The 27,923-nt window shown below is 38.2% G+C and overlaps 2 protein-coding genes across 3 annotated transcripts in view; one reads left to right on the forward strand and one right to left on the reverse strand.

The window, feature by feature from the left end:
- Positions 1-27,923, reverse strand: part of LOC131242865 (alpha-galactosidase 1-like) — a 90,421-nt gene that overhangs the window by 55,459 nt on the left and 7,039 nt on the right. The window lies entirely within an intron of this gene.
- On the forward strand, positions 78-27,839 carry LOC131241966 (alpha-galactosidase 1-like). The gene is made up of 16 exons (XM_058240322.1): positions 78-634; positions 23,573-23,650; positions 24,400-24,458; positions 24,583-24,639; positions 24,740-24,774; positions 24,919-25,022; positions 25,321-25,396; positions 25,566-25,624; positions 25,711-25,776; positions 25,865-25,948; positions 26,043-26,107; positions 26,179-26,261; positions 26,353-26,443; positions 26,854-26,903; positions 27,105-27,248; positions 27,640-27,839. Exons 1-16 carry the CDS (start codon positions 78-80, stop codon positions 27,748-27,750), a joined length of 1,719 nt encoding a protein of 572 aa, XP_058096305.1. The 3' UTR covers positions 27,751-27,839.

The following is a 27,923-nucleotide window of genomic DNA, read 5'->3' on the forward strand; positions in this document are numbered from 1 at the left end:
GCGAAACCTAGAGCATTCATCCAAGGCATTCCATCCCAGTCAAAGTCTCATCCCTCTAGCAACATCATTCTCAACCCATGTGTTATGTTAGGGTGGTCCGAAATGAGGGGTGGGGTCAACAACACTCCAATAGAGCAGGAACACCTAAGGGATTCGAGGAAGACATAACCACTACGACAGATTTGGAGGTGGTAGTCACCAGGCTAGAGGAATTAAAGCTGAGTTTGGTGGGTTTAGCAGTAGACAGTTCAACCTCGATCCTGCGACTGGTTTCTGCTATTAGGGTATCTGGCTTCGCAGCATTGGCAATAGACGTGGTGAGACTCTCCCGAGTAAAATTTCTCATAGTCCTTAAGACAAAGAAAGATTTTAGGGATTTCAAGGAAGATGCCCCCTTACATCTCCTAATGGCACTCGAAGGAGTGTTCCCTTGGTCCCTGAGCAAGGTCAAAGTTGGAGAGGGCACCTGGGTGCGTTTGTTTGGGATACCGACTCATGCTTGGTTGGAGGCAGTTATCATAGATCTAGGAAATTACTTCGGCAAGGTGGTCCAGATTGACACGAGCAGCAGTTTTGGCCTTTTCCATGTGTATGCCAGGATAAGGATCAAACTCCGCCCTGGAGTTAACTTAAGGCAGGTTCTAAAGTTGTCGGTCATGGAAGAGATATTCCTAGTTCATGCAAAAATATAAGCAACTTCATCGTTGGAGGAGTCAGACCTAGACTAGCAGCCCAAGGGCGCGCAGGTTAGAGGTAGCCATAGAGAGTACGAGAGAGTGGGTAGATAGGAGGTTTGTCCCACAACCAAACCAAAGGTTAAGGTGCCCACCACCTATTTATCGAAATGCGGACATGGATAAGTTAGACAACACTCAATCAGTTCGAGTAAATGCTATCTCCACTTCGTAAAACTACATCTCAAATTTGGTAGTTTGCAGAAAGCCAGACGTTTGTAGAGCGGAGAAGAGCCATTTAGAATATCCCTTCAACGCTGTGCAAACAGGAACAAAGTCAGCAAGAGATAGCGATATGGGTAGGCAATTTCTCAGGGATAATCAGTCTACCCTGGGTATCCTCAAGATCGATTCATCAGAGGATATGCCTGTCGAGTCCCCTAAACAGAGTAGATCTCCTCAGTCCAAGATACCAGGGCCTAAACCCCTCGTGGAACAGCATCAACCTCGGGAGGTCACCACCGAGGCATCTCTAACCAAATGTAGTTCCCTGGGAGGGGGCAGTAGTAGGGGAATTCACGGAAGATTCTAGGTTTGATCTTCCTAGATAGAGTTGGTTTAGGATACTTGAGGGAGATTTAGTGGCTCTCTCTCTCTCTCTCTCTCTCTCTCTCTCTCTCTCTCTCTCTCTCTCTCTCTCTCTCTCTCTCTTTTGATTCTTGGTTTGGTGGGCCTACTTTTCCTTTTTGCAAACAGGTCCAACCAGGCTATGCATAGACACAACTCCATGAATATAAAAGTCTTTTGAAAAAAAAAGAAAAAAAAGAAGATATGTGCTCATGGCACGTATATAAATCAATATAAACCATTCAAAATATAGACTCATGCATTCCATAACATTATCGCATAGCAATCTTATATGTCGAAGTAGTCCACTACCGAATGGCAGTTCAAATGTAAATTATCCAATACTATACCGTTAACAGATAATTTCTTATTTTGGAATTATTATTTATAATAATCTAATCAAACTGAACTTGGATTCCTGCTCCATCTGTAGTGAGGCCCGATATTTCAATAGTTGGGATTGATGTACATGCACACCATAGGTATAATGGAATATCTATGCATGAGCATTCACACAGGCACTTAGAAATTGTACACTTCGCATATACTAACCAAATTAAACCAATTAAATTGTGGAATCCGATACTAAAATCATGTTGGTTAAAAAATCATAACCTCAGATTAGCAGACACTTGTTTCTTTAATAAGACCATTAGATATTTTCATTTCTAAACATTTAATAATGTCCACCTGGTCAACTGGACTGGGGTGGGCCATTCATCATGAATGTGGGTAACGGGCTGGGCTAGGCTGGGCTTGGGCATGCTATTGAGCACACTCGGCCTAACTAGTTGCAACCTCACTCTACTTGAAAAAGAAATTGTTTTATGCTCTAGATCTAATCCATCGACCTTGATAGCTTGGCATTTATATACTCAGGCTACCTCTTGATTGAATTTTCCACCTTCAAATGATCACTTTTTTTTCCTCCTCCTTCCATCAATCTAATATTTTTTTAACATATAAGAGTGCTTAACTGAGTAATTTTTATTCATGGTACGTCTAAAGTGATCACTACAAGAAAATGGGTCTTTGCCAACGTTTGGGGGCAGCCCTTTGCCAGTGCTAACTAAACTAAGGCACTGGCAAAGGGTCCCTATAAATAGAAAAATAAAAACCCTATGACCATTCTCTCCCTGCCCTTGACTCTCTCTCCATGACTCCCCACCCCCGAATCTCCCCAAACTCATTATCATCATCTCTCTCTCTCTGCTACTTCACAACACAAACTCTCTCCTTATGCCAAGCAAGCGCGTGCTCTCTCTCTCTCTCTCTCTCTCTCTCTCTCTCTCTCTCTCTCTCTCTCTCTCTCTCTCTCAATCTGGCGCTCATTCTCCCTCTTGAGATCGAGCATCTTCAATGTTGAAACCCTAATTAGGGTTCTACAATGGTGAAATCCTAATTAGGGATTTACAATGTTGAAACCCTAATACGGAGTAGCCCATCGATAATTGGAATGGTTATACATTCGGATCATACCAAGTTTAGTTTTGTTCTTGGTAATGGATGTTGTAGATTATCATCTCAGTTTTTTTTTTTCTTTTTTCTTTTTTTGCATTTTCATGGTGAATTTATCTTGCCAAAGCAGTTGGAGCTGAATTTTTTTGTAAACTTTGTTAGATCATGTTCGATTAAAATAATCTAGTCATATTCATTCTAGATCTTGTGTTATGTGCTTGTTGAATTTTTTATAGAAGTTTGAATTTATTTTACAATTTTGGTTGTTCTTTTATTTTCTTGTTGCTGTTAGTGCTGAATTTCATTAGATTCCATTCTCTTGGATGGATCTTACTGCTGGATTCTTAATTTGAAGCATTTTGAGTAACTTTTAGTATCAAGTTTCCTTTTATCTACAACAATTGAAATTACCGAAATGTCTTCAAATGTTTCATAAATTCTAGAATGATGCCTTGCATAAATGAATACTTGAATCATTTGCAACACCTATTTTACACCAACAACATGTTGTATATGCTCAATCCACACCGTAAATCAGGTAAGCCTTATTCTCACCATATGTACAAAATATTAGCCTTATAAAAACTCAATTGTGTCCCGCCAATGGAAACAATGTAATTTTGTGTCTATAATGTGAAAAGCTACTTATTTTAATAAGCTTTTTTTTAATGGCCTTTTCACTTTTATATACTTTTTCTACATTCTCAGTCATTGTCTATGTCAAAGGAGCTTCTCACTCTCCTTTGACAGGAGGTCCACGTGATGAACTGTCCCATCAAAGGTGGGGCCCACATGATGGATAGTCTGGGCACGGCTTCAGTGGATCCCTGGATCCACTGAGGTGGGTGATACCCCCGGCTTGCAGCCATACCACAAAAAATAACCGACAATCACTCAAGAAAATCCAAATTCACATGGTGGCCCATTTTATTTTTGGAATATTGATGGTTTGGTTTCATAGCATAGAGTGCAATGGTCACCAACAAACGGTTGGCATTGTTCCAATCATGTGCAGCATGATTGTCATCATCTTCACCATCTCCAACTGTCCTATTTACAGTTGGTGTGGGCAAGTGTGGGCTTAAATAAGCTTTGACCAAAGGTAGGTGGTCCACATTCAACTTATAAAACAAGGCACTAAGGTTGGTGGCTACAATCTTTGAAATGAAGAATGAGATGTATGCATCACCATCATAAAATGCATGATACAATCACAACTACACATCCATCCACATCATATAATCAGCGACAAAATCTAATGAATATAAAAGCTTGTTTTCAATTGGACACAAATAATCTAATAGAGTGGCCCATCAACAATCGACCCAACGTACTGCACAGATCACTAAACTAGGTCCACATGTAGAAAGTGAAAACCTAATTACGCCATTTTTTAATTTTTTTCATCAACATTTAATTAGTTTTCTATGAACAATGGCATGGATGGGACTTCCTAAGATATCAGTGTCAAACATCTTGCATGCATGCGAAGTAATCGTGGGGTCGAATTTGTTCTTGTATGTCTTCTCCAACATCTCATGCTGCATTCATAAATCAACATAATAATGTATTAGAGGTTTTTGTTTTTTTTTTTGTAAGAATTAAAAAAAATATATATCATGATAACCCGCAGTGATGAGTAGAGATATCTAACACAACTATGATTTAATTAAAATGAGATGAGTCATTTTGGGGCCTACCAAACAGGCCCCAAGTTAAAATTGAAATTACCTTCTAAAGATCTCTCACTTGGACCACCGTGTCTTTTGGGAGACCAATGTCATCCCAATAAGCTGGGATGCCATATGCAAAGAGTGCCCAATTTATAAAAAGCATAGCCATCCTATGTCCTGTTAGGGGTGCAGCTCAAACTTGTAAAAAGAAAGTCACATTATTTAATGTCCACTTTAAGTAGTTCGTTCATAGTAGAAGTTATATGCTGTTTGGGGGAGGAGACAACGTACCTCACAATCTCCTATCATCCTAACCTTCTTCGCTTGAACACTAAGAAAATCTACTCAACATGAATTCCACCAATTTTTTATGGATATGTGGAAAAGTCAATAAAAACGTGAGAGTTGTCTCTCAAAAGGCACGAAAATCTACACCAGTCTATATAACTAACTTATTTACCTTGGTTAACATCGATGACCTCCTTGTTGCCGAGGATTGCCAATGTTGTGGGTGCCCATAGCATACCATAAATTTTTTTGAACTCTTTTAACAGTCCAATAGCGAAATGCTCATGGGTTAGTAGAGCACACAACACCAAAGATAGCGTATGGTGCAAAGCGTAGATGTACCCACCATAATATATATGTTTTATCCATGTCGTCCATTCAATTTTCTATATCGTTTTAGGGCATGGGCAAAAAATGAGGCAAATCTAAATCTCAAGTGACTACATAGGAAAAAAGTGGTAATTGAAGGCCCACTATTAAAAACAGTTTACAAAGGTTTTGGATTAAGATAAAATTTGTATTTTCTCTTCATCAAGGACGTGCAACCTAATCAACAGGTTGGATGACAAACAAATATTATAGTGGGGCCTAGGAAGTTTTCAATGGTGGCCTTCAATCACTGCTTTCCTGTGGTGTGATCCACCTCTGATATGGGTCTACCTCACTTTTGATCTAATGCCCTAAAATGAACTTTCAAAATGGATGAACGGTGTGGATAAAACACATACATCAAGGTTGGGCCCACAAAGCTTTTCCAGCACCTAGATGTGGAGTCTGTGTTGGGCCTACAGCCAAAAACTCAGGCTAACATGTGATTCAAATGGGCTGCATCGAAGGAAAAAGTTGGGAGAGATAGTGACGGTTGATTTTTAGGGACCCACTGTAATGATTACCTGAAAGTCATTTGCACCATTAGATGCCATTTAAAAATTTAGTCCCAAGGCTCTAAAATCCGAAAAATCCGTGATTAAGATGGACCACTGTGAGGGAAATAGTTTGAAGGGTGAGTGTTGCCCCTATACACATTTCACAATCATTTGATCTATTCGAATCAAGGATGGGGAATGACTTTGAGCCCTACACCTAAAATTGGGTTACCCAGCCAGGGGTTGGTGTGGATTTCAGAAACACATTACATTGGGCCCATATAACTTCATCGCCAATATGCAATTCACTTGTGCAGTGGTGGTTTTGGGTTTAGTCATTAATTCTCTCCTATAAGGGTAAGTTAGACTTCCCACTTCCTTTCCATATTTACAAAAGCATTCGTAAATATGCAAAACGTCAAAAGCATTTTCTGATACTAGTATATATTAGGAGAAATTTTCAAGTAAACGTCCATACCTGTTAAAGTTGAGTTTGTACCCAAAATATCCCTGTTTGTAGTATCCAAAAAGGTCTTTTGACTTATCATATTTACCAAAATATTCTGCAGGGAAAGTGGATGAAAAGTCTAACATACCCTTGCCAAAATCATCTCCGTGGAAGGAACTTAGGACTACAATAATGGACGGCTATATGGGTCCTAACTTTTGTTTCCTAAATCTAATCCAATCACCCATTGCTAAATCCAATTTTAGATGTAGATCTCAAAAATCAGTCCCATCCGTAATTTAGGAAGACCATACTATTGAAAACAGGGCGATGCCCTCCCTCCAAAGAATTTCCCTCTGTGTAGCCTACCTGAATCACACATCGTCCTAACTTTTGATCCCACGGTATAAATGGTTTATTTTTTTGGCATGTAATGGTGTTAGAGGATTTCAGAACCTGCTGGCATAATGCACGCTGAAAGGTGGGAGTCCGTGGTCTCATGAACTACTACTATACTACTATTTTGACTTTGTTTTTGTTTTGCTAGTAGACAAATGATTTCCGGTCATCATCCTCACGATGGTCTATGAACATGCGGTGTCCAAGGAAGGAATAGCTGTGGACTTTGCTAAGGTGACCGCAGTTCAGGACTAGAAGCAGCTCGGTTCGGTTACTGAAGTGAGGAGTTTCCTTGGCCTGACAGGTTACTATCGTTGATTCATTATGGACTTTTCTAAGATGGCTAGACCGTTGTCTAAGCTCACTCGGAAATATCTTAAGTTTGCCTGGAATGAGAAGGCAGAAGCAACCTTTCAGGAACTGAAGGACAAGTTGACGTCCGCACCCGTGTTAGTATTGCCAGAGCAGGGGGTCAAATATACGATATACACTGACGTGTCCCATGTTGGTTTGGGTTGTGCTCTTATGCAGAAAGACAGGGTGATTGCTTATGCATCGCGATAGTTGAGGAAACACGAGAAAAACTACCCAACGCACGACCTGGAATTAGCGGCCGTCATATTCGCATTAAAGCTCTAGAGACATTACCTCTACGGAGGGGAGTTCGAGCTCTTTTACGATCACAAGAGCCTCAGGTACATATTCACACAGAGAGACTTGAATTGAGGTAATGGCGACGGATGGAAACCTTAAAAGACTTCAATTCGAGGTCTCCTACCATCCTGGCAAGGCCAACCTTGTGGGAGACGTGTTGAGCCACAAGAAGACGGTAGAATTTGTGACTTCACTGATGATAGAAGAATGGAACATGGTCGAATTTGTGCGAGATTTTGAGCAGAAGCTTACGGTAGAGGAGCCGTTCGAGAGCGTTGCACATATTTGTGTGCAGCCATTTATCGATGACCGAATCATTATGGCTCAGGAGGAGGATGAATGGTTGGTGAAGATGAGAAAATGAGCTAGTGATGATGAAGACTCTGAATGGAGAGTTGGTTCGGATGGATGTTTATGTTATTGTGGCGGCTTATGTGTCCTAAATCTTCATGACTTGAGAAGGGAAGTTTTTGAAGATGCTCACAATTCGAAGATGGCGATCCATCCTGTTAGTACGAAAATGTATCGAGACATGAAGCGTTCATACTGGTGGGACAACATGAAGGCCCACATAGCAGATTTTGTGTCTCATTGTCTTACATGCCAGTAGGTCAAGGCCAAACATTGCCGACCTCCTGGTTTACTTCAGCCCATGCCTATAACTGAATGGAAATCAAATTTCATCTCTATGGATTTCATTTTAGGGTTACTAAAGACGAGGAATAGACATGACTCCATTTGGGTGATTGTGGATCGATTAACGAAATCGGCTCATTTCCTCCCGATTAGAGTTTTAAACTCAGCAGATGATTTGGTCAGACTGTACATCAAGGAGATAGTACATCTGCATGGAGTGCCTATGGAGATCGTGTCAGACCGGGACACGCGATTCACATCTATCTTCTAGACTTATATCCAAGAAGCTATGGGTGTGAAACTGAAGTTGAGTACCGTGTTCCACCCATAGACGGATGGGTAGATGGAACCGGTAAATCAGGTGTTGGAAGATATGTTGCGGATGTGTGCTTGACTTCAAAGACAGCTAGGATGACTGTCTTCCCTATGCTGAGTTCGCTTATAACAATAGCTTCCAAGCGAGCATTGGCATGGCTTCCTACGAAGCACTGTATGGGCGTCCATGTCGAGCACCGTATTATTGGGCAGAGGTTGGCGAGAAGAGTTTGATTGGCCCAAATTTAGTACAGGCGACCTCAGAGAAGATCGACATTATCAAGCATCGACTTCTTGCGGCATAGAGCAGACAGAAGAGTTACACCGATACGAGACGGTGACAGCTAGAGTTTGAGGTTGAGGACCACGTGTTTCTGAAAGTTTTCCCAATGAAGGGAGTCCTTCGCTTTAGTAAGAAAGGGAAGCTTACGCTATGATTTATTGGTCTGTTCCAGATTCTAAACCAAGTGAGTGTGATAGTGTACTGCCTTGCTTTGCCCACACCACTCGCAGGCGTGCACAACGTATTTCATGTATCGATGTTGAAGAAATACGTTCATGATCCTTCCCACATTATCAAATGGGAGCAGGTACAATTGAGTGAAGATGCTATTTATGTACTGCGACCGATGCATATTCTAGACAGGAAGGAGCAGGTGTTATGCAATAAAGTGATTCCACTTGTGAAGGTATTGTGGACTCACCACATTGAGGAAGAGGCTACTTGGGAAACAGAAGCCGAGGTCCGTAAGAACTACCCTCAGATTCTCGAGGAGTACGAAAAGGTACTAATTTTAAGGACAAAATTTTTCTTTAAGGGGGTAGATTGTAACGTCTCGGAAAAATCCGTACAAAGACCTGAGTACCACCTCAGGCAGAAATTGCTAAGAATTAAATTCTGTAAAAATTAGACGAAAATTAAATAAGTACTAAACTAAATTATTAGTGGAATTAGCATGAACCACTTTCTATACAAACTACAAGACCCAAAACTATTAGAATCACTAACTTAACATTTCATAAAAACCTAAGATCAGTCTCAAAACCCAGTTATTCCCGAGAACGCATTGAAACTCTGTATCGAACCTGGACCGCGCATCGAAAGTCCGATGACCGCGAAACTATAAGGTTATGACCACCTTACTGGGCTTGACAACCATTGCGGGAATCGAGCCCAAATAGCATACAGAAACACACAACTTGAGCCTGGAACGAAGTGTGTGAGAAACACGAATATCTTTAGAAAATGAACTCAAACTTAAGTGAATTGGGCCGTTCGCTTGCGAGCCAAATTTAAGGTTTCAGACCGTCAGATTCTAACCCAACTATACCCTTGGGTCAGGAAAATTTCCCTACACATGTCAGTGTACTTGTGGCCCGATCGAGTGACGATGACCATTGAACTGAAACAGGTCCTCCACGGTTAATCCACTAACCCGATCGGATCAAAATCTTAACCTATCATAGATTCATTGTCAGGAAACTTTCTCCAGACCGTATACAAGTAATGGACCTCCAGATAAGCTCTGTTGGCCCGAAACAGCCACCCCTTGGCTATATCCTAAGTATATCATGGCCCTAAGGCCATTGACATCACTTTTAGGCCTATATAGTGCCCTAAACCCACTCCTCTCTCATTCCATACAAATTTTCTCTAACCCTAGGAGAGAAAAGAGAGAAAAGAGGAGAAAAGAGTGAAGATCGAAGGGAAACCTTTGGAGTTCGCTGCAATACTCCTGTTCTACTACTCCACTCATCGAATCGCCTTTACGTCTAGCTACTTAACTCATTTCAACTCCATTTTTAGGTAAGAAATTCTAAACCTAATCTGTTTTAGGAATCCAAATAGAGAAACCGGTAAAATAGCTAACCTATTTCAATATTTAGGTAGCCGCTGTGCCGTAGACAAAGACAAAGTGTACGAACCGAGTTCGTAACGAGCGTACTGACGAACGATGTGGACTATAAACGTTTACGTTATGGTTTTCAAGGCTTTCAATGTCAGTTAATGATTTATGACTGACTTGATTGTTGTCACAAGTACTTGGATACGATGTTTTCCATGTATTACACATATATGAACTATGTTGAAATACAATACATTCCATGTGTTTGTTGAAATGTTTGAATGAAAGTGAAATCATGATTTTTGCTTGCCGTGACTATTAATCTAGAATACATAATTGTTATATGTATGACAACTCCCTTTGTGAAGGGATTTGCCCTAATATACATTATAACTAAGTTATATCATGTATGTCGAAATGTGTAGCCTAAGTGTTTGATAAAATGTCTGAATGAGTAAGTGTTTGATGAATTGTACTTTATAAGGGTATTGAGATAAGATTCTCAACTACCTTAACTATATGTATAAATTTCTTCATGTAACTTAAATCCAACTACGTGATTTATGTATGAAATGCACATGTATGATAATATGTTCATTGTGTTTCATAAAATGCTCAAATGATTGTAGTGTTTGAATTGTTTGTTCAATACTATTATGACTATCATATGTGATTACCTGTTGCATTTGAGTGTGATTGGGACTACCACGTAGTACAGGCAATTGGTAATGATTTTCGATTGAGTGGTTGAACCAGTCTCGCCATAAGGGATACGTTCGATGAATCCGAGTCATACGGTGATTATCGACAGTAGTTAAGCCACGAGGAGTGCGTATACGCTCCATGTCGTTTAATTTAGCGTATGCTCATACCAATCAAACTTGTCAAGTAACCCGATTAGTCGAATGTGTGTTTACCATGTATGGACGCTACTGCTTGAACCTAAGGTACCACTTACCAATGTAAAGCCCATTTAACCTTGGTATCGCGATCCACTAAGATTCATGAGCCGGGCATGATGGTGTATGGGACACCGTGGTCGAGCTGTCGGCCTACGCTAGGGTGATGAGCCTTCCCGTAGTGACCAGTGAGCAACCCAAACTCATGAGTCGAATATGGTGGTGTATGGGACACTGTACTCGAACTGTCGGCCTACAATCAGGTGACGAGCTTCTCGTAATGACCTCGAGTATAAAATAAGCCTACGCGGATGGTGATGAGCCTCCCGTAGTGACCTCGAGTATAAACTCACGAACTTGCCCATTCACTACTTTCAAATCAGGGGTGATGTTGCCCTATAACTTGCATATCGTATGTGACTAACTAGGATTGACAACCCTAGATGGATCATTGTTTGGATAAATCATATAAGGGGAGGTACCTTAGCTTCCCGAATCTGCTATATGAATGAGCCTAAATAAAAACTTAGTTAACACGACCATGCACCACATTGCATGTGCTTTGGCAAGGAAGTGCACAGTGGGAGTTGCATGCGCGATTGTGAGATGAAGTCGCTGAGGGAGTGCAGGAGAGGGCATGCATCATTATAACATATCATTCCTGTATTAACAAGAGTACTTAGGACATAATTGTTGTACTGCTTGACTGAATTGATAACAAGTTAACCTTTGCCTTGTAGCTCCACTGAGTTGATCACTTACTCCCACTCTGGGATGGTGTTTTAAAACACCAACCAGACTATGTTTTAGCTGCAGATGATGACGAGGCTTATGAAATGGAGCCTGACTTCTACGACGATGAGGAAGAGTTCTCCTATATGCAACTATCAGGTGGGTCTACGTAGACCATGTACTGATCGACGGGATTACAGGGATACGGACTAGTTGGACATTACACTTTGTCATTTTGTACATTTTGGAACAAATATGTATTTATTTAGCCCAGTAACACACTCATACTCCGGAGGTTGTAAAACACGCATATACTTTATATATCTATCATAGTCTTCCGCTTGCTTAATTTAATCATCTCTGGAGTATGATATGCTGATTTAGTGCAATTTCATTCATGTTTAATGCACTAATATAGACAACATTTAAACATCATTATCTATGTTACATAAGTGATGCGATGGATCTCGGGAGTTGAGCCTTTGCTTAACCCTCGAAATTCGGGATGTTACAAGATTCCTGGCAAAATTTCAGCCAAAAAAGAGTAGTTTTTATCTGGTTTTGGTGCAGTCCACTATATAAAATCAATTCACCGTTAATCTTGCATTTTTCAATGATCCACATGTATACACTTTTATTGGGCTAAAAGTCCACCTAGGAGAGGGTCACGCATACCCCAGAGATGCAATGGACGGCTCGGATCATCAAAATGGATGATGGGTGGGCCCCACTAAGATCAACCGGTGGACGCTTGTCCGTCCTCTAGTTCCAGCGTGAGAAGGAGACGGGTCAAGGCAGCTTTGAGTGCCTTGACGTTTTGGTGCGGCGCTGGTGTTGTGTACGCTGTGTACACGCACAGTACATGTGGGGTCCAATGTGATGTATATATGAAATTCTCTCCATCCATCCATTTTGTCACCTCATTTAAGCTGTTGAGACCAAAATTGAAGCATATTCAAATATCAGGTGGGCCCCAAATCAATGATTTAGTGGTTGATCTGTCTGTTGGGCCACTTGCACGAGGATCCAATGGCTGGAATTTGACTTGCAAGGTTAATTTATGGTCCTTAGGCCATATATAAAGTTTCAAACCGAACGGATGGTGGGAACCCTGTGCTCTTGCATTCTGAACGATTTTCAGGCCCGTTTAACGTGAGTGGCGTGATTTTCTCATATCTCTGGCATGTAATTTCCTCGATCTTGGTCTCCTAGGGTCTGTCCCTTGCCTTAGTGATTTTAAAGCATTAAATCCATGCTTTTAGTGGCCTTTTTCAATCACGGTTCCTAAATACACCTTGCAACACAAACACGATTAAAATATGCTGTTAAATAGTATCATGTTCATAAAATCAGGTAAGAACTGGGTCTAATATGCAATATTCACCTCAACAGTCTTCGTAGTCAGTCATGTAGTTCGAATAGTCAAGAACTCCTTTAAAAGAATTTTATTCTCCTAACCTGGGGAAGTTTTTTTTATTGTAAAAGCCCATACAGCAGTAGAAAACACAATAATAGAATCGTGAGCACATTTTTCTCTTTTAAAAAGGAAGGTTGCTCTTAGTCAAGTGGGTCGGGTTTGGCCAACGAGTCTTATTACGCAGCTCGATTGATTGGTTCAGCTCAGTCGTTGGGTTTTCTTACTCAGCCCATCTTCCTCAAGTATATGTTCTGGCTTAGTGTTTAAGGAAGTGTACCAATGGAAGTGACTTTTTGGATGTTGGTTGGTATGACGGTCTTGGTCTTGATAGTCTTCTTTCTTTCTTTTAGCGTTAATGGTAGAGGGCTCCCCTTTTTCAATTCGCTTCCTATCCTTAGCTGAGTTGTTTCCTTCTCGAGCAGCTCTTCGTGAACTAAAGAACTCATCGACATTGGAATATTTTTGAGCTCGCTTAAGTAGGTCGCCGAGGGTAGTCTGTTGATTCTTACCAATGGAGAAGATGTACTTTCCTCGTTTAAGGCTAGCTATCATGGTGGTCAGAATTATCTGGTCGGAATAATCGTCGACTTGGACAGCTTCAGTGTTAAAACGAATGACGTAGTCTTTTAGTAGCTCATCTTTCTTCTGAGTGATTGTGAGAAGATAAGTTAATCGCTTTCTTTTGTCTTTCCTTCTAATGAATTTAGTGATGGGGCCTTGCTGAGTTGCCTGAACAAACTGATGGATTTCGGTTTTAATTACTGAAACCATTTTCTTACAGTCACTGTCAAATTCAGGGAGAAGGCTCGACATATAACCGAGCTTGACACACTGTGAAGCTCCATCTATATCCTGAACAATTCTAAATGATCAACCAGGTCACAAGACCCGGAGTAGAAGGCAAGTTGCAACATTCAAAATTTAGGCGAGAGTTGGTCTCCCATAATGTCATCGGTAAACGACGACTCAGTCTCCTCCAGTATAGCCTCGACTAAGGTCGGTATTTGGATGCAGTGGACTTGGTGGATATCATTGATCTGACCTCATAGTTCCTTGAGTTCTACCTTCCTGAAGCTCTCGTTCTTAGCTACCGCCCCGGGAGCCTTTCCACACCTCTTCTTCTCTAATATGTGATGTAAGTTGGAGTTGACGGGCGTGGCAGTTCCCAAGGTGTGGGAGGGCGCATGGGTCGGCTATCTAGGATGTCGTTTGGTTCTCTATGAGTCAATCGGTGCTTGAGGTGGTGCAGATACCTCGGTGGCTGCTCGTGCATCTATCTCCTGGTCGGGAGGTGGGTTTTGTCTCTCCAAGATCTGCATTATCCAGTTAATGTTACCAGTCAATACTTCGACTTGATGTTTTAGAGAGACGAGCTGACCTCCTCGATTTTAAGAGTACTATGCAGGACCTGCGGGTGTAGAATCAGCCTGAAGTTGTGAGATCGAGTATTTGTGGTCCGCAAACTGCTCCACTTTTGGGGGAGCAGCTGCTGTGATCATGACCTAGGCCCTCTTCTTACTTTTCACCATTGTAGAATCACTGTAGAAGATAGGAATGACTTTGATATCATTCCCACAAACGGTGTCAAATTGTTGATACAAAAATCTGGTCGATCCTTCCTCTCCTCCTGCTAGCTGAAGTACTTGTGATTTAATGGAAAATAAGGGAAGACATTGTTTTTTTTTTTTTTTTGAGGGCGGGGGGGCGGGGGAGGTCTCCATAAAGTGTAGAAGAATCAAGATATTTTTTTTGTGTACCTTTACTCATGGCAACGGGTGTATTTATAGGCTTTTGAGGGTAGTGGCATATATGGCAATGTCTCTTGGATGGTGATTGCATATTATGGAAGAGATCTTCCTCCGGACATGTCGTGGTTGACTTCCTAATATCCTTGGCGAATTTTTCGGAGGATAATCCTATTTTAATCTATTATAAGTATATTTATATTCCAAGGTGGTGGTTAATATCCGAGGCTGAGGTTGGTAGCCAAGATCAAGGTCGATATCCGAGACCAACCTTTGAGGTCGAGGTCTTTGGTCGAGATCGACCTCCGAGATCGATGTTGATACCCAAGGCCAAGGTGAATTTTTAACCCTCAAGTAATCCATGGTCTTCAAGTCTATTACATCTGGTCAGTCCATTTTTAGCCATAATAATTATTAAACTTGATTAGCCATTAGCATATTATTTATATTAATATCAGTTCTTATAAACAAAACTACAATTATTAAATATTAGTATTTTATTTATCACTTTTAAATATTATCATTGATAGTAGATCATACTATTTATTACCATCATATTTGTTATTATTAACATATTAGTTAATATTAATTATATCATTAATGTTAATGGTAATTTTGTAGTTACGAATATTATTAACATTATGATCAATTGTACATCAATTAGAGTTCAAATCCTAAAATCTAAGCCTAGACCTAAACTCTAGAGTGAAACCCTAAACCTAAGTAATCCAAACTCTAGGTTATGATCTTAACCATAAATAGTACTGTGTAAAACGTGGATCTAACCATACAATTTCATAATTCGTGATAGGATTCGATTATAAAGGCGCACACATTTCCTATCAACATTGGTAGGCGATTCGACTCGTAAGGTGTTGACTTTTCTTCTTAGATTTTTCATTTTTATATTAGCTTAAGTGATAGTTTTTCTTTTAATATTGATTGATAATTGGTAGTTATTTTTCATGGTTACCTATGTTAGTTATTGGAATTGATCCTTAAATCATATGCTCAATATTTATCTCGTATAAACACTTACATGTTACTATCTTCTCATACTTGTAGATTGTCTATGAAACTTAAATTACTATACATCAATTAGTGAAAACTCCACTTGTATATGTATATCTAGATTTGAGATGTAACTTGATTGACTGTGATTACAATCGACCCTCGAACTAGCAGCCATTTTGTCTATTGGATTAAATAGAATTTTATCGTGGACTTACAATCTTATAGATCGTTTGTGCCTATGTGACTTTTGGAGATAATCTATTTTTATTGCATCCATTGATGAAATATTTGCCCTATGTGGCTTTGATTTAATATTTACCCTATGTGGTTTTGATTTAATAATTGACCCATGTGGCTTCAATTGAATATTTATATTATGTAGCTTAATAAATTATTTTCGTATAACCTTAGGATAGTAAGTTTCACTAAACTATAATTAACCACTAGTTGAGGAGGTTACTATTAAACATCCTAGTGTTGGAGTCCTATGAGTCGGGAATGATGGTATGGGACACTATCCCGAGCTGTTACCCTATGTTGGGTGATGAGTCTCTCATAGTGAATATTGAGCTTTCTTAAATTGGCTGTTTGCAATTAGAATAATAGCATTTGGGCTGAGCATGCATTCATGGCATATAGGCAATGACAGATGGCTAATTCTGATTGATGTAGCACGTATTCTTTGTCATGGTATGTTTCGTTAGCTCTTAAACTACTAACAATCGACCCAATTTGTATGAGCTAGTCACTACGCATGTACTTGATGTATTTTCATTGATGACTAGCGACTTGCATGTGAGTTTCACCCCAATCATGGGTTTTTCCTGAAAGCCAACTAGATGAGTATCCTTAGTTGTTGTGCATTCACGCATCCATGTATTTAAATAAAATTGCATCATGGGTATTTTTTATGTTTTCTTGTTTAAACTATACTTAACTAATATTGTGGTGTGTAATCTTGAGGGGAATTCATACTAAGTTTGCCACTCATTCTTTGAATATATAACCGTACAGGTAGTGCATGTGGTTTAAATGATTCTCATGTTTAGATTAATGAGTAGCAAGGTAAAATTATCAGGGATGCATAGTTGTATCTACCCATGAAAAGTTGTATGATCTTGCAGCTCAAGTCTAGTTGTATTTTTATATATTTTATGTGTTAAATTGCTTCTTTCCTGCATTCGTCAGCATTAAGACATTGGTTTGTATAAACACTATGAGCAACCGCTTGTATAATTTAAATGTGTATGTAGACTTTCCTTTATGCTTGATTTGTTTATCTTCCGTTGAACTGCTAACTCTGAGTGAGAGAGAGACACACACACATTTGACATTTGTTTCTCTTTCTATATATATATATATATATATATATATATATATAAGGAGTGAGAGAGAGATAGAGACACACACGTGAAATTTAGGCTATCTTTAAATGTTAGCACTCGACTTTTTAAAAAACGAGCACTAAATTAGGGTTTCGAGAACCGGAGTGTGACACCTACCCACCTCAGTGGATCCAAGGATCCATCAAGTTGTGATGGGATTGTCCATCATGTGGACCCCACCTTTGATGGGGACAACCCATCATGTGGGGCCTTCTTTGGTAAGGATCGTGAGAGAGAAGCTCCTTTGACATAGACCATTCAAAGAAAAGTAGAAAAAGTATTAAGTGAAAAGGCCGTTAAAAAAGTATTTAAAATAAGTAGCTTTTATTAATAATTTACTTTTACGATGATGCTTATGAAACTAACTTAAATGTAAAAAGTAGAAGACTTGAAATCAGTTTTTTAACATATTTGATGGTATCCAAAAAGGCCCTAATTCCAGTCTTCATTTATGCAAGCATCATTGTAGAATTTATGAAACATTTAATGACATTTCAATAATTACAATTGTTGTAGATAAGCTAAACCGTAGAAAAAAAAAAAAGGAAACTTGATAATATGGCAGTGTGATGGATGATACATAGGAAATTAGAAATTACTCCAAATGCTTATATGGCACTCAGATCATTCAAACTAAACTCTAAAAAATTGTGTCATGTCACTTTGGATGGACCATGAATAAAAATTACTTAGATAAGTACTCTTATAGGTTATAAAAATATTAGATTGATAGACATTATTGAATGGCTAAAACGAAAAAAATTGCAAATCGAGGTTACAATTGTTCAAAATGCTTACATGACACTCAAATAATTATTTAAACTAAACTATTAAAATTATGTTCACCAGTTTATATGTATCATTAACAAAAAATTACTCTTCTTAGATTATAGAAATGTTAAATTGATCGATATTATTGAAATAAAAAATATCCAATGATCTTCTTTCAAAAAATAGTGTTGATGAATCTGAGGTCATGAAGTATACGAAGTATACGCACATGAAGTTAGGAATTACACAAAATATTTCAAATAATTCAAATTAAATGGTTAAAATTATTTGTACCAGTTTGGATATGACATGAACAAAAAATAAAAATAAAAATTACCCTTGTTAAGTTATGGAAATGTTAGAATGATGGACATTATTGAATAGTTAGAAATAAAGGTATCTAATTGTTTATTTAAAAAAACAAGTGTCCACAAATATAAGATTAAGATTTTTTAGCCAAACTGATTTTTGCACTGTAACTTAACTACAGTGGATTCCACAATTTAATTGGTTTAATTTGGTTAGTAATTGCAAATTATACAATTTCTAAGTGCCTGCGTATCAAGTGTTATATGCAACTGGAGTATCAAATAATAGTAACAAAAAGATAATAGAGATAAGAAAGCAAATGGATATATACTGGTGGATAAAATTATCTTTCAATTTTCATTTTTAAGATTTCAACATTGACGCTTGCGCATGGTATGAAGGTGAATTCTCATGTACAAATCTATTGTACATGTAGAGTGCATATACATCAATCCGAATCATTGAAATATCAGGCCTCACTATAGGTGGGGCAATAACCCAAAATCAGTTTAACGAGACTATTATAAATAGTTCACAACGAGGAATTATTTGTTAATAGTAGACTGCTGGTTGTTTGACATTTGAACAGTCATTCAGTGGCAGATTACTTAGATAGGATCGTCTATGTGATAATGTTATGGAATACATAGGCCTACATTTTGAATGGTTTAGATTGATCTATGTGCGTGGCATGAGCATATATCTGCAAATATATGTGCAGATATATAGGCATATTCATGAATCAAATAACTCTTCGTGGAAACAATTTTGATTTGGAGCGAGTGATGAGTATATTTTCTTATCTAAATTTCTCATTTCAAGCGGAACATTACAAACCTCTGATTGGTGGACAACTTTTTTGTTGAAATATGACTGCAAAATGTATTTTGTTTTTAACCATCCATTTAATGTCCACTAGTTTGGTAGTTAAATAATCAAACAAACATATTTTGGTATATTATATATGTAGATTAGATCATAATTTGAACAATTTAATTTCAATCGCTTGTAAACATCGTTAGTAATTTATATGGTCATTGCACTTAGGCCTACAATGTGCCAAATAATGCAATTTCCATAGGTTTGGATTCTTATATCATCTATAAAAATAAAAAATAAAAAAAAATTAATAAATTAAAAAGTCTAATATAGGCATAATATGGATATTATTTAAAGAAGTTGGATATAAGTCGGTTAACCAAAGATTTAGCTACTATCTAATTTAAACATTTAAAAATAAGTTAAAATACTTAATAAAATTATTAAAAATAAAAATTTTATAATTAGCTAATATCAAATTACCAATCTGAAGCATCTCAACAAAAACTTCATACTTTGTAATATTAACTGTCACCATATCAACCTTTTCATTTAACATGTCAACATCAAAGAAATTAATATATCATGTATTAGTATTTAATATTTTAGTAAAAAAAATTGTGGTTGACTAAATTATGAAAATACCATTGATTAATTATATGAGTATGGATATGGATATGGTCATGTCTTTCTCTGACCACCTTAGAAATCAAGTATTTGGATAAAGTGAATTTTATAAATAAAAAAAAATAAAACGTTTAGTTTATTTAAAAAATTACTCTGATACCTTTTTCAAAAAAGTTTTCAGTGAGATATATCATTAATTTAAGTAATTATCGTTGGAGTATGTTCCTCTTAGATTTTCGGTGCACATGTTAGCAAAGGGGTTGCAGCTTAGGTGAGCCCCACCGTGATGTTTATGTGAAATTCACTATGACCGGTGCGTAAGTCACTCTATTTTAGGCCGAAAGCTTAAATCATCCATGGCTGCTATAGACAGCGTGATTGGAATAAATGTACAGGAAAACATTTATCCTCCACCTGAGATTTAGGTATGCTTTATTTGATCATGTTTTAAAAATGAGCTTTTAAAATGGATGGACAACATGGATATAAATCACATACATCACAATGAGGCCCACGGTCAAGAATCTGACACCTCACCTGCCAAAGTTCGGTACTAGCAGGGTCAATACCAAATAATTTCTTCATTTTGTGAAATTACTTAATTTGCCCTCACCATCACTTTAAAATACTCAGATTTTGGATCCATGGTGACGGTTCGGTGGTCTGATCAATAGAGCTCTCATGTAAATTTCACTATGTTGAGGCGGGTTATCTACCATCACGATGGATCACTGTATGAGAAAGGACGGTAGACTACAATAATCATCATGAATCACTAGATCGGATGATCACATACATCCGATTACAGGCCTACAAAATGGACAGTACTATTGTATTATAATCATTATTTAGTGTTTTTGATAATCCAATCATAGTGATTTTGAGCCATAGGAAATCCACATTCAATGTTGCTGATGTCCGGTGCAATATGGTCATTAGCGAACGTAAGTGGGACCACTTAGCCCTTGGTGAAATAGAATATTTGATGTTCTTGAGGAGCATAATCAGTTTTTGGCAAAACAAAATTAGTTATAAATATTCAATTTTCAACTGATTCACTATATCTAGATATGTGTTTATCCATATAATTATGTATGGTTAAGCGTACGTTCCCTTAACGGGTGGGCAGTTCGAGTGGGCCCCACTGTAATGTTAATGTGAAATCTATGTTGACCGCAGAGTGCTTCACTCCTTTTCAATCGATGGAAGTAAGGTTCAAGTCCTAGTATATAACAAGGGGTGAAGCACTTGATGGCCAGGATGGATTTTACATTAACATCACAGTGGGGCCCACTCAAACCGCCCACCCCTTAAGAAATTGTACACTTAACTATAATTATCTTCATAAACACATCTGTATATAGTGAATCAGCTGAAAATTGAATATATGTATCTAATTTTGTTTTGCCAAAAACTTATTATGCTCCTCAAGAAGATCAAATATTCATTTTCACCATCGGCCAGGTGGTCCCACTTACGTCCGACCGGACATCAGCAACATGGAATGTGGATTTCATATGGCTCAAAATCACTGTGATTGGATTATTAAAGCCGCTCAATAAGAATTAGAATACAATGGTACCGTCCATTTTGTAGGCCTGTAATCAGATGCCTGTGATCATTAGGGCTGAAAGTAGGGCGGGTTGGTGCACAATCCTAGCCCCACTCAAGGTTCCTATACCTCAACCCTAACCCAACCCAACCCAACCCAACTTTGGGTTAAGAATTCTCAACCCAAGCTCAACCCAAGTGGGCTCGGTCAAGTTGTTCGGGTTGGTCGGGTTGATACACGCTAATATTTTGTTATTAAATTAATCTATTATATTTTCAATACGTGTATTAATTTTTGCACCTATAATTTTATTAATTATTACGTAGTTAGTTATGATAAAGAACTACGTTTTTTCTTAAACAAACAAGCTAAAATATAGGATAACTATCCCTTTAAAAGCTGAATTGTGTAGCACACAATCTATTTGGAAGAGACAAATCTGGCGTATTCTATTAGCTTAAGTCATCATAAATTATGTGGGCCAATAATACACGACGGTATTGAAATTTCTTGTGTCTTCAACTTAAGCAATCAACACTCAATTATAATTTACAAATAACTTATATATTGATCGGGTTCGGGTTGGGTTGGGCAAACCGAGACCTCAACCCAAGCCCGACCCAAGTTTTATCGGGTTGCTGTTTGTACAGCTCAAGCCCGAGACCGAACCCGATGCATCCTGCCCGAGCCCAACCCAATGTCGGGACGGTCATGGGTCGGTCGGGTTGAACCCGCCCAACTTTCAGCCCTAGTGATCATCCAATCTGGTGATCCCTGACCGTGGGACCCACCGTGATGTATGTGATTTATATCCACACCCCCCATCCGTTTTGAAAGATCATTTTAGGGCATGATCAAATGAAGCAGATATAAATCTCAGGTGGACCATAATATACGAAACATTGGCAATCGACCATTAAAAAATTTCGTGTGCCACAAGAGTTTTGGATCAAGCTTATATGTGTGTAGTCTCCTCATCCAGGTCCCTGTGACCTTATCAACAGGTTGGATGGCAAATAAACATTCCCGTGACCCTATGAAGTTTTTAATGGTGGGGATTCAATCACTAATGTTTCCTCTGCTATGGTCCACCTAAGATTCGGATATGCTTCATTTTTTGGATCATGCCCTAAAATGAGTTGAAAAAATGGATGGATAGTGTGGATGTAAGGTAAATACATCAAAGTGGGCCCCACAGTTAGAGATCCACTGACCTCAGTTGGTCCGGGAATACACCAAACTGCGCCCCCTTTGGCCGGTGGTAAGTAGGCCTGATATATATGTTTTATCCACGCCGTCCATCCAGTTTTTCTAAAACTGAAGCAATCTAAATCTCAAGTGGACCACACCACAGGGACAGCAGGAAAACAGTAGGGATTAAATGTCTACCAATAAAAACCTTATGGGGTTCCAAAAGTTTTGGATTAAGCTGATAATTTTCTTTTTTACCTTCATACAGATCTGAGCGCTTTAATCAATCGGTTGGATGGCAATTAAACATTACTGTGGGCCCTGGGAAATTTTTTTTTAAGGTGGGAGTTGAATCACCACTGTTTTCCTGTGATGTTGTACACCCTAGATTTGGATTAGCTTCATTTTTTAGCTCATGCTCTAAAATGAGCTAACTAAATGGATGTACGGCGTGGATACAACACATACGTCATGATGGGCCCACTGAGCATGGACCACAGGTGACGTCGGTACCCGTGGGCCAACCTTGATGTATTTGTTTTATATCCAAGCTGTAAATCAGTTTTTTCAGATAGTTTTAGGGCATTTTACAAAAAATTGAATCAGATACCAATCTCAAGTGGACCACATAATGGAAATTAAATTCCCACCATTAAAAACTTAGCGAGCGCCATAGAAGTTTTGGATCAAGCCGATATTTGTATTTTTTTTTCCTTCATCCATGTCTTTGTGACTTTATCAACAGGTTTGATAGAAAATAAACATTACGGTGGGCCCTTGGAAGCTTTTTACAGTGATCATTCAATCAACACTGTTTTTAATAGTGTGGTCCACCTACGGTTTAGATCTACTTATTATTTTTTCACTTATTATTTTTTCACATGTAATAAAATTATCTTTAAAAACTGATGGACGGTGTGGATTTACATAAAATACATAAATGTGAGCCCCAAAGGTCAGGAAAACACCCACTAACGTGTTATCCGGTAAACACCTAATCCGCCACCGTTATTTCGATAAGATAACGACAAATTTCGGCGCGGATCTGCTGGGCGTAACAATCCCTTCTATAAATTCACCGACTCTCAGTCTCAGTAGAGCAGTGCGTAGGATACGAGTAGAGTGGTGTGCGTAGGATAAGGAGAAAGAAAGATGAAGGGATACTTAGTTTCTCATCTCCTCATATCTCTGCTTCTCTTCATCTCATTCTCCGTTTCCACTTCCAGATTCATAAAGTCAGGAAATGATACCGTTGTCAGACGGAGTCTTCTCTCCAACGGTCTTGGCTTGACGCCTCCCATGGGGTAAGACTCCCTCTATCACATCAGATTGTCGGAATGCTGACGCCGTCACCGCTTTCCGGCGGTGGACAGAGCCGAGTATGCAGCCAGAGTATCAAATTACTCCCTAATCATATATTTTTGTTGCTGCAGCTATCATTGTTTTTTTGAACTTGGGTCCTGTCCACTTGAAGACCCGAACGAGTCTTAAAGTATAGGAAATGCTAATGCCCCAGCTTCAGGGGACATTAGCAATCTCCCCAGAGCCTTTTAACTACAATTGTCAATCTGGATTGTACATTAATTCATACAAGTAGGCGATCAGATGATCCCAACCCTATGAATTTGTGCCATTTGTTACAACCATCAATTTAAAGTGATTTAAATCATAAGCAATTAATAGTGGATTGTTAGTATTATCCAAATGGAGTGATCTTTGCAATTAATGCCTACCATATGCCCTGTCAATTCAAGGGAAAATATTTACTTTTGATCGTGTTGAATATAATATAATTCCAACCATAGGCTATTCGTAGTTGGTCGGTCTACATTGATGGACTGTTCAGAACCACTTTACCTGTGCCACATACAGATGAAAAGTGGGTTCTCTCTTAATATCATATTGCCGCCAAACAAAATAATTTAAATGTAGAGATTAAACTTTGATTTTAACATTTTGAAGTTAGTAAGTAGCAGTTATAAATGAAATATGTTATTCCCACTTTAAAAGAATCTCTTCCATCATTCAAACTATAATCATCTTTCTTTTTCAGGTGGAACAGTTGGAATCATTTCTATTGCAGTATTAATGAGACGATAATCAGAGAAACTGGTGAACTTAATCGATTCAACCTTGTCTCTTATTTTATAATGTGGTTTTGGACATTTTATTTAAAACTTTTATCTTCCCTTGTTTTTATTGATTTACCATATTGTTGCTATTTTCCTTGTAACAGCTGATGCTTTGATATCAACTGGCCTTTACAAGCTTGGATATCACTATGTTAACATAGGTATCTTGTTCTATCAACATAATTTTAAATTTTTATTGGTATCAAATAGTTGCATTGTCGAACAATGGTTAATCAAGTCTTCAATTTCTTGCTTTATCAGATGAATGTTGGGCTGAGATGGATCGTGACACGGAGGTTTGCTTTTTTCATTTTACAACTTTGTGTTCAAATCTCTTAGTGGGCTTAAATTCTTTAGAAATGTTCTTTCTTTGGTTACTTGTTCTAAGGATTGATACTGACTATCCAAACCCAAAAAAAAAAAATGGTATTGAATTTCAGGGTAATTTGGTCGCTAGCAAAACGATGTTTCCATCTGGGATTAAGGCTCTTGCAGATTATGTACATAGCAAGGGGCTTAAGATTGGAATCTATTCAAATGCAGGGTAAGCACATTACATTTTTTTTTCTACTTAAGGTTGATGTTAGCAGAGGATGTTGTGACACTAATAGAGATTTATACCTATTAGAGCCATGTATCTGTATCTGTTCTTGATGGTTTATTTCCTTCAGCACCGTTTGGGATGAGGGATTTGTGAAATCCATGGAAAGTTCACGGATTTACCAAATCCATATTCTCATTTTCCTGATCCCAAACAGGCCATTAATAAAGCTATTGATTCTTCAAAAGAGGTAGAAAGGTTTAATATAGTTATTGCTCTCTATAATGGTCTAAATTTTCAGGTATCAGACATGTAGCAGGACAATGCCAGGATCACTTGGTTTTGAAGAGCAAGATGCCATGACCTTTGCTTCATGGGTAAGAATATTAGAATTGCCTTTGTTGTAGTTTCTTTGTAGCATCATTCTCCAATTGTATTACTATTTTAAAACACATCCTTCAAACTTCTAATAAAGGATGTCCATTTCTGATAATTAAAATCAAGAAAACCCTAACTAATTGGAATGTTTTATGAACTACTTTGCAGGAAGTTGATTATTTGAAATATGACAATTGCTGGAACGGTGGAATTAAGCCAACAATTCGGTAAGCTTACCATGCTTACTGTCAAGTTCAATTTTGAGGAGCTATCTTTTCAAAACAATGATATTTACTTCTCACTCTTTGAATAGATATCCTGTAATGACAAAAGCACTAATGAAGACGGGCCGCCCAATCTTTTTCTCTCTCTGCGAATGGTAATTCTTTATTAATTTGAGCATGTCACACCTCTTTTAAATTTCTCTGTTTTGGCTTTTTTTTCATCTGTTTTTCTCTGTTGATTAGGGGGGACATGCACCCGGCTCTGTGGGGTGCTAAAGTTGGAAACAGTTGGAGGACTACCAATGACATTGCTGATAACTGGGAGAGGTTAAAACCTCTTGAAATCCCTCATTGAGTTGATTTTATCTAGTTTTCTTAATCATAAGAAGCATATGATTGATTAATGTCTTTGGTTCCACAGCATGGTCTCTAGAGCTGATGCGAATGAAGTGTTTGCTGACTATGCAAGGCCTGGTGGCTGGAATGGTTAGAATCTTAATTCTACTTATATTATATGCTTAGACATCAACTTATATTTCTGAGTTTTGTTTGATCAGACCCAGACATGCTTGAGGTAGGAAATGGAGGGATGACAAACGACGAGTACATAGTCCACTTCAGCATATGGGCTATTTCTAAGGTATTACAGAGGTTTACATATCACATATCGCCATGTAAATGAATGCCTTTCTATGATTCTATTTTTATACATTTTATCTCTACTTTTGCAGGCTCCTCTTCTAATTGGATGCGATTTACGAACCGCTAGTAATGAAACGTTGGCAATCCTCAGCAATAAGGAAGTCATCGATGTTAACCAAGGTATATATGTTAGCTACATAGACTAGTGTAAAAAATAAATTTAGAGGGTCACCTTTTCTTTTATTTTCTTTTCTTTTCTTTTTCTTTTACTTGTTGATGAGAAGATTTGCTCTACATATTCAGTTGTTGATGGAACTATAAGTGCTTGTTTGGATTGGTTTCTACTGTGGAAAAGAAATTGCTTTCTTCAAATGTAATTTTTTCTTCTTTTTGTGAAAACAGAAGTAGCTTTAGAAATCGATTTCTACTTAACAGTTTTTCGCAAAAAAAAAAAAAAATTTGGTGACGGCTCTAACTTCTTTACCTTTCATTACCCATTCAGCATGAACTGCAGTTTTTTTTTTTTAAAATCTCTTTGTGAAATGGTCAATTATCTAACATGAAAATTTGGTGGAATTAATGTTGAGTAGATCCTCTTGGCGTTCAGGCTAAGAAGGTTAGAATGGAAGGAGATGGCGAGGTACCTTGTCTCAAACAACATGTAGCTTCTTTTTCTTATTTTTTAATGGTAACTCCACCAGGGATTGAGCCCTGGATCACTCACACACACTACACTGTCTCTACTAGCTCATCTAATAAGCGGGGGAGAATAACATGTAGCTTCTGCTATCAATGAATAACTTAGTAAGTTGACATTGAATAATATGACTCGTTTTTACAGATTTGGGCTGGACCCCTATCGGGCTATAGGTTTGTCGTCCTTATACTAAATCGGTCTAAAGATTGGACATACAACATCGTAGCACACTTTGATGACATTGGTCTCCCACCAGGGTCGGTGGTCCAAGCGAGAGATATCTGGAAGGTAGTTAGTTGTGTAAAGATCTTTAATCATGATTGCTGGTTATCAAGATTATTCTTACCCAAAAAATATGATCTCTAATATATTCTGGTTGCATGCTTTAGCATAATACACACACATACATACATACCTGTTAATTTGTTATATAAAATTGAAAATACAGTCACTGATGACCATTACAATCTGGTGTCACAGCCATTGTAGGTGCCGTAACGTGTAACGATTCCCATCATTAAAATAATGTTCCATTACATAACCATTTTTGAATACCTTGTGCATTCACACAATAAACAAATTGGCTGGTAGATCTGCTTTACCTGATTGAGCTTCTCTGTTTATATGCATTGGAATTTTTTGTTTGTTTCAAGTAGCTTATGTTGATTTATGGATGCAGCACGAGACATTGAAGGAGACATACGAGGATCAAATGACAGCCATAGTTGGTCCACACGCATGCAGGGTGTTCGTGTTGACGCCGGTATCTTACAACACTCCATTACCTTAGGAGGAAGTCTCATCAATGCCATTTTTCTTAGGAAATTGATTAAAAGCCTAGAAGATAAAAATGGTCTACATGTGGACCTGGTTTAGTGTTCAGTGCCATTAGTGCGTAGGGTCTGTTTTTGATAGGCCGCTCTATTAGATTATGTGTGTCCTATCAAACTTGTTTGACAAATG

This window comes from Magnolia sinica, chromosome 4, assembly GCF_029962835.1.
Source record: "Magnolia sinica isolate HGM2019 chromosome 4, MsV1, whole genome shotgun sequence".
Classification (NCBI taxonomy): Eukaryota; Viridiplantae; Streptophyta; class Magnoliopsida; order Magnoliales; family Magnoliaceae; genus Magnolia; species Magnolia sinica.